This window comes from Quercus lobata, chromosome 6 (assembly GCF_001633185.2).
Source record: "Quercus lobata isolate SW786 chromosome 6, ValleyOak3.0 Primary Assembly, whole genome shotgun sequence".
NCBI classification, from domain to species: domain Eukaryota; kingdom Viridiplantae; phylum Streptophyta; class Magnoliopsida; order Fagales; family Fagaceae; genus Quercus; species Quercus lobata.
Window position 1 is genome coordinate 40,657,554 of NC_044909.1, and position 7,866 is coordinate 40,665,419.

Sequence of the window (7,866 nt, forward strand, 5' to 3'; positions counted from 1 at the left end):
TCGGGGTTCAAGTCTTTAGGAGAGAGTTTCACATACATATATACTTAGATTAGTTTAGAATAGAATTTCTATCTTGTATATAAAATAAAAAATCCAAATGTTTTATAAGAACGACTAAAATTATGACACTTGCATTAATCTTTGGGTTCCTTAATGATAATTTTCTAAGTGAAAAATTATCTAATGATATTTACCATGATCCTTTCTCTAAAACACCATCTACTTTTCAGTATTTTATCTAACTTTCTGCAAATCTGTTTCTATTTTTAATACCGACCCGAAACTTTATACGATTCACCGACTTAAATTGCTGTGTCATTACAGTTCTAATAAGTAGTAATAACTATGGAATACGGTCCCAAAATTTAAAAAAAGAAAAAGAAAAAGAAAAAAAAAAGAAGTTTCAAAACAATTATGAAAAAGAGAAAGATGAAAGTGTCGGGAGGGTATTGGTGAATTTGAGCGCAGATGAAAAGGTGTTAAGGCCTAAGGGAAAGAGAAAGGTGAGAAGCACGCGCCAAAAGTGGGTGGTAAGGGAAGCAATGAGTCATAAATACGAGGTACCGCATAGGAAGGCTATTGGTCGCTAGAAGAACGAAAGAGGCAAAGGTGGCCCATTTCCCGTACTCTTGGATTGGACATTTCTGGAAAGAGCTTCCTTTTCTTACTATTATTCCCATTTCCTTTTCTGATACCAAACCATCTCTCTATTCCCTGGCCTTGGAGTCACAATTATTGTGCACCAGCTCCTTCCCCAACTTGCCCCTCTTCTTTGCAACACTTCTTATTTACTGCTCTCCCATATGGTAAATACCAGGTGAAACTTGGTGAACGTGAAATAAAGAGAGAGAGAGAGAGAGAGATACAGGAGGTGACTTGTGACGTGAATGAGTAATTAGTAGCTAATAAAGGTAATTGAGTAATTAGCCATCTCTTTTAGTCTTTGTGCTGTCTATTTCTATTAGTGGGTAATTTAGAAAGAGAAAGGAAAAAAGAGAGAGAGAGAGAGAGAGAATGCTTTTCGATTTGGTTAACGTGGGAAAGTTGTATAAGGAAAGGGATGGCTCTTTCTTTCCCATTTTCCCATCTAAATGTTTCTTTTGAACCCACCAATAAGAAAAAGAAAAAAGAAAATAAAAAAGAAAAAATAAAAAATAAAAAAGAGTAGTGATCATACATGTAGTAGTCCTAGACAAAGAGAACAGTAAAGAAAGCTAGTACACACGAAAAATTATAAACGAATTTAAAACCCGAAGGCACAGGTTAAATAAAGAAAGCCAAAATAGACAACCAAATTCATGAATGATTGGGAAAAATAGATAATTTGTTTTGGAAGTAGTATTGTAGAGAGAGAGAGAGAGAGAGAGAAAGAGAGAGAGTGAATTATGAGTCATTGAAAAGAAAGGAAAAGAGGTGGAGGCAAGTGGTTAGAGAGAGAGAGAGAGAGAGAGAGAGATAGAGAAAGAGAGATATAAGCAATAAGGAGGGTGTGGGATGCTTTGGGCTAAGCTTTGCTGAAACTGGCCTCGTCTATGCTGTATTAGGCAGTTAGGGATACAAGATCTTGGAACATCTCCACCTTCTTACTACCTTTTCGCAACACACCCACATCAAAACTCCTATCTCCTTTGTCCTAGGTTTTTCTTTCCTTCTTTTTATTAATTCTCTATCTTTACCTTCTTCACTTCACTATTGTCTTCCTTACGCATCTTCTTCTCTCCCCCTCCTTATTTAACCAGAAACAAAGCTACCTCTTTTATCTTATTTTATTTTAACTTTTTGTACCAAAGACAAACATATAATCAGGTGTTTATATGAGAGTGAGACTAATGATCAGAATTTGTACCACAACAAAACACTAAAGGTCCCATCTTCCCACCTCAAAAAATCAAGCTTGTCTTTCACAGAGATCACCAACCAAAAAAAGTAAAAAAAAAAAATGTGGGATCTAAATGACTCACCTGATCAACGAAGAGACGATGAATCCGAAGGCTGCTCTTCTCAGAAGACTTCTTTTGATGGGGACGATGACAAGGGCAAAAGGGTCGGATCCATGTCGAATTCAAGCTCCTCCGCCTTGGTCATCGAGGACGGATCCGACGACGATCAAGACTGTGACCCAAAAAAATTCAAGCGGCGTAGTAGCCCCAACAAGCTATTCGGGTTCTCTTTCAACGAGCCACAACCCGTGACCCACCAGTTTTTTCCGGTGGATGAGTCAGAAATGGGAGCTACATCTGGTGGTGCACTAGTAGGAGCTGTGGAAAGTACTGGTGGTGCCTCTGCTGCTACGTTTCCTCGGGCTCACTGGGTTGGGGTTAAGTTTTGCCAATCGGATTCGATTAGCCCTGGAAAGTGTGTGGAGGTCTCACAGCCCATGAAGAAGAGCCGCCGAGGACCAAGGTCTAGGAGCTCACAGTATCGAGGTGTCACGTTTTACCGGAGAACTGGCCGCTGGGAGTCTCACATATGGTTAGTCTTCTTCTTCTTCTTCTTCTTCTATGCGTGATCGGTGAATTTACTTTCTATTTTTGGAAATTTTGGATAATCAAGGTTTTGTGTGTTTGGAATCTTCTTGTGCTTAATGTAGGGATTGTGGAAAGCAAGTTTATTTGGGTAAGACTATTTATTTAGTTTTTTTTTTTTCATCTGGAGAAGAAATGGGTTTAATTTTCTTTGATTAATGATATGGGAAATTTTCTTATGGGTTGGTTGGAAATAAATGTGTATGTAGGTGGATTTGACACTGCACATGCAGCTGCTCGGTGAGCCTCTTGATTCTAGCTCCTTTTGTTTAGCAAGCTTGTAATATATATTGCTTGCCTTCATCTGGAAGCGAACGAATAAAATTTTGTCTGGAAAATGTGAGATTGAAATAGGAAAATATGTGTTGCAGTGCGTATGATAGGGCGGCCATCAAGTTCCGAGGAGTGGAGGCAGACATCAATTTTCGTATTGAGGACTATGAGGAAGACTTGAAGCAGGTATGCGTGTGTGTGTGTTTGAGAGAAAGAAACATGGAGAGAGATTTCTATTTGTATTATATTATGTTATCTTGAACAGTGCAAACCTTATCTTCTACAGTTGTATATCTGATATTCCGAATTGCTTTATCTTTCTTTATTTGGTTAATGAAATATATATCTACAAATGGAATGATTTGTAATGCTGTTGTCTGTAATAGATGAACAATCTGACTAAGGAAGAATTTGTTCACGTACTTCGCCGACAAAGCACCGGCTTTCCTAGAGGAAGCTCTAAGTACAGAGGTGTAACCTTGCACAAGTGTGGAAGATGGGAGGCTCGGATGGGCCAATTTTTAGGCAAAAAGTACGCTTTCATTCTCTATATACTTCATCCCCAAATCTCACATTCACCTTTTCAGTTTTTGTGTGTATGTTCTTTAATTTGATTATCGAATGGTTGTTCTTAATCTTAATCTGATTTAACAGGTACGTTTATTTGGGTTTGTTTGATACTGAGATTGAAGCCGCAAGGTGTGTGCTTTGCAAACTTAAATTGGACTTTGTTCCTAGATTATAGTACTATTGTCATATATGGTCGTGAAGAATAAAATGTCGGTATGGTTGGGTTTAAAATTTCTGGTACATATGTAGGGCATATGATAAAGCTGCAATTAAGTGCAACGGCAAAGAAGCTGTCACCAACTTTGATCCAAGCATCTACGAGAATGAGCTAAATAATTCCACTGGTAATTTTAACTTTGATTAGTAATGTTGTCTTTTTTAACATTGGCAGCTATTTTCCTATCTCATTTAAAATATATTGGGTATATAGAATCTTCAGGCAGTGCAGCAGAACACAATCTTGATTTGAGTTTGGGCAATTCGAACTCAAAACAAAACGATTTAGCATTGGGGAATGATGGTTATAATGCTGCAATGGGACAGAATTTGATGTTAATGCCACTTGAAGCTGATTGGCGGAATCAGGGATTTAGGCCTAATAAGGTTTCATATATCTAACTATAGTTTTATTTTGATCCTCAACCCTTTAAATTGTATATTCAAATATGCCAAACCAATCAATTCTTTGCTTCGTATTATAATCAGGAAGCATCAAGAGGTGAGAGTGATGGTCAAGGTCACAGTCACAGTAGAGATGGGTACAGCGAGACTGAAACCATGCAGATTCTGAGCCGAACCCATCTTCAATCTGCATCCTCCAACTCCAATGAAATGCAAAGACATGTGTATTTCACGAGAGCTGGAGAGACCCAGATGCAACATAACTTTACCCCACACATTAGTCCGCCAAATTATCAAGTGGGTAGGCTAATTAAAGCTCATTGCACAATTTGGGGTATATCCATAAAAGGAGTTGTTTTTTTATGTAGTTTTTGTTCATATATGTGTCATTTTAGGTTCAGTACCCAAGCAGCAGCAGCAACGGAGGCCGAATTGGAGGCGATCTTTCACTAACTATAAATGATCAACAATGGCAATCCGCTCCTCCCCAATTGTTTGCAGCTACTGCAGCATCATCAGGATTCTCACCGCAGATCAAATCCTCCCAACATTGGCTGCAGAAAAATGGATTCCACACTCTCATGAGACCCTCCTGAGTGTCCTAAGCCCACTTTGGTCTTTCTGCCTTGCCATAATCTCCAAATTTCCCTTATTTCCGCCAACCTTATTTATAAGCATGTAAAGAATGAAGTACTTCTGAGACTTATTTTCATATTCGAATTTTCAACCCGCTTTATTAGAGAGGCAAATGAAAGCCCAAAATTATTGTCAAGAGAGAGAAAAAAAAAAGAAAAAGAAAAAAAAAAAGTAACGGAATGCTCACTCTCGGGGAATGTTGGTCGTTGGTCAAACTAACAAAACAACGAAATTTTCAAATGAATTTTCTGTGTTCTGACTGATATTCGCTGATATTTTAGTAACTCTTGGATGGGTGTGTATGTATATATTGTTTTGCCAGACTATGGTACTTTTTATCCTTCACCTATTGTAATTTTTAGTCCTCAATCATTGTACTTAGCCAGCTATTTTTTTAGCTCAAGTAGAATGGGATGAACTATTTTATTTATTTATTTATTTATTTTTGATTGGGTTCTTATTTTTATTTTTTTGTTTGTTAAACTTGTTGGCCGACTTTACTTACTGAAGGTTTTGAATAAATCTATCAGACTGTCATGTTATGAAGATTCTAGGAACTGTGTTTTTTAAGGACACTGGTTCTTTGCTTCCTGGTAGGGTAATGCTAATTACAACACTGCTTTTGTCTGAGGCATAGGATTGGAAAAATCTAAAGCGTGAATTTTCTATTAAAGATGGGGCTAGAGACAGAAATACAGCTCAACGAAATGTGTATTTTGTGGCGTTGGAAATATCATTGGATAGCGATGAATAGTCACTATCATTGGTGTCCTTCGAATCAGTTCTCTTCGGCCAAAAGCAGTCAGACATATGGCTATTATTACGAGAGGTACCTATCGTTGTAGCCCCAAGGTTTCAAAGGACACTGTTTATGTCTGCGAAAGAAAAGAAAAAAAGAGAGAGAAAGACCAAAAGGGTCTAAGTATTAGGGTTAGGGTAAACTTGTCATACTCTAAAAAAGAACCTCAGAAGGTTTGTGCGGGTTTGAGTTTATCTGGGTTTTACTTAAGAGAGATTAAAAAAAAAAAAAAAAAGAGATCGAATGGTGTGGGCGCACATAAAATAAAAGTTTATCAAACAGATTTTTTGGTTAAAAAGTAAAAGACTAGAAAAAGTAAAGTGGGCAGATTCAATTCTGTATTTTTACCCTACATAGAGAGAGAGAGTTATGGGCAAGTTTTTTATACTTTGGACTTGTATTTTTTTTTTTTTATAAAGATTTAATACTTTAGTAGGTTTACACCTCCAAGTACAGAAGAGTGAAGGCTGGGACTTATTTTCTTAATTAATATTGGTGGAGATTCCCATGAACAACCTTTTTATGAAGATTTGCTAGCTTTGCTCTACGCGGTATGCCATTTGATTAGTCCCATAATATAATATTATCATCCATTAATCCATTAATATATTATCATATGTATGGTTGTTAGGTACAAGGAAAGAATTATGATGGGATAATCTAATCAATAAACAATTAATTAAAATGGATGCTATCCTCATTACATGCGTCATCAACAAATAGATACTTTAAGAAGCAAAAGCTTCAATGAGGACATGCCCCTTTCAGCATTTGATGAACTGCTCATCGTACTGATTATGCTTTGTTCTTGATGCTACATAAACCTCACCATCACTCGTAGTACTTCATCAAATAATTAAATTTACATTGGTATGCAATACTAGAGTAATAGACATTTGTACCCTTCTAATCCCGTGTGTATGAGACTTTTTTTTTTTTATGTACTCGATCTTACCATTTCATATATACAAAAAGAAGGGATTGGTTGATCCATAGAAGGCATTTAGAGAGTTATGATGATAATATCTTTTTTACAGATCATTCACATGTGAAAGCACATTGATAGCGTTAGAAGTTCTGATTATATATTTCTTTGTTCTAGTTAATTAAGACCTTGCACTTCCCTTTTCCCTTTTTCTCTTTTGATTTTTCCTACCTTATTTCTTTTTCTCTCTCTTGTTTTGGCTGTGATCATTTGGCTTGCCATGCAAAAATTGCCCTAATCAAACCCTTTGGAGTTTGGATCTTTGCTACAATTAAGGCAGTTTCCTTTTTTTTTTTTTTTTTTTGAATTTATCAATATAAGCTTGTTATATATATTCTGTCAATTATTAATTAAGAAAAAAAGAATATGACATTAATCTTCTAAAACTTGTGATTTACTTTATATTATAGAAGTGGTATAATTTATTTATTTTTTGAGAATTTTGTTTATTTTGTGAAAAATGATATAGGTTATATAGAAATGAAATATTATACATAAATGAAGAGAAAAAGGTTGTCATCTAAATATAGAAATTGAAAGGTGGTCCACAGCCCTAACCCCATTCTCCTTCAGTCTATATATGTGTGGAGGTAAAAAAATAACTATTTCTAAAAGGAACAAAGTGACTAGTAGATTAAAGAGTCCCTCCTTAGATCCTTTCCTTGGCATCGAATCTAAGAAGCACTGCAAAGGCTCAGACAGACAGATCCATCTCTCTCTATTTATGCTTCTCTTTTTACTATCAAAATTTGTGGTGTAAACAGCAGTATACATATATACACACACGTAAAAGTAAAAACCCATCAGTTCACCCCGTTGAGAAAAGAGTAGGTACACAAGCAGAAGTAGGGAAATTTTTTTTTTTAAATGAAAGAGAATTGGTTTGGGAAGTCAAAAAAAGAGTAAATTTAACACGGGGTTGGGTTGAGTTACTTTCGTTTTCAATAAAGATGAGGGGTTCCAAAAATGGGATTTCTTCAACGGTTGGAAATTGTTGATGTTGTTTTTATAATAAATTTTTTTTTGTTGGGCGAGTGGTGTGTGTTGGTGATTGCTGTGTTTTGTGTCTCTGTCTGATACTAATTACACCAATGAATGTGACTGTGAGTGCGACTAGGACTTTGATGGTGGGGGCATTGGTCCTTCTTATTTATATGCATATATATTGTGCGTGAAGTGTTAGATCGCTTTCATAATTCACTCAGACAAACTACTCTTTTGGTTTCCCTTTCTGGGACGCGCTTACTCTCTTTAATCTCTCTTTTATAACACCGACCTTACCTGTGCTTGCCTTATCTCTCCCACTATATGCTTTCATACGCTTTCCTTTTATGGCATGCTTTTGGGGGATTTTTTTGTGTCCACAAGTTTTTACACCTATTTCCACGTTTCCTTCTTCGTCTCGCTCCAATGTAATTTAATTTCCAAGTTCAAATACCTTTTGGAAGTAGGGGTTA

At 36.3% G+C, this 7,866-nt stretch overlaps 1 protein-coding gene across 2 annotated transcripts; it reads left to right on the plus strand.

Moving 5' to 3' along the window:
* Positions 1-1,407: 1,407 nt before the first annotated feature.
* LOC115994873 (floral homeotic protein APETALA 2-like) lies at positions 1,408-5,067 on the plus strand. 2 transcript variants are annotated; one of them, XM_031119183.1, is made up of 10 exons: positions 1,408-2,472; positions 2,591-2,616; positions 2,735-2,765; positions 2,897-2,984; positions 3,185-3,330; positions 3,453-3,497; positions 3,618-3,712; positions 3,799-3,971; positions 4,074-4,290; positions 4,385-4,549. In XM_031119183.1, the coding sequence occupies exons 1-10, from the start codon at positions 1,940-1,942 to the stop codon at positions 4,450-4,452; spliced, it is 1,422 nt and encodes a 473-aa protein (XP_030975043.1). In that variant the 5' UTR covers positions 1,408-1,939; the 3' UTR covers positions 4,453-4,549. The 2 variants fall into 2 exon arrangements, with proteins under 2 accessions (XP_030975043.1, XP_030975042.1); XM_031119182.1 differs by having other exon boundaries at positions 1,410-2,472; positions 4,074-4,286; positions 4,385-5,067.
* The last annotated feature ends 2,799 nt before the right edge of the window (positions 5,068-7,866 follow it).

Bases quoted from the DNA above. Each gene is read 5' to 3' on its own strand.
- LOC115994873 (XM_031119182.1), top strand. From the start codon at position 1,940: ATGTGGGATCTAAATGACTCACCTGATCAACGAAGAGACGATGAATCC. The intron at 3,498-3,617 runs GTGTGTGCTTTG...GTACATATGTAG, and splicing joins ACTGAGATTGAAGCCGCAAG to GGCATATGATAAAGCTGCAA. The intron at 3,713-3,798 runs GTAATTTTAACT...TTGGGTATATAG, and splicing joins TGAGCTAAATAATTCCACTG to AATCTTCAGGCAGTGCAGCA.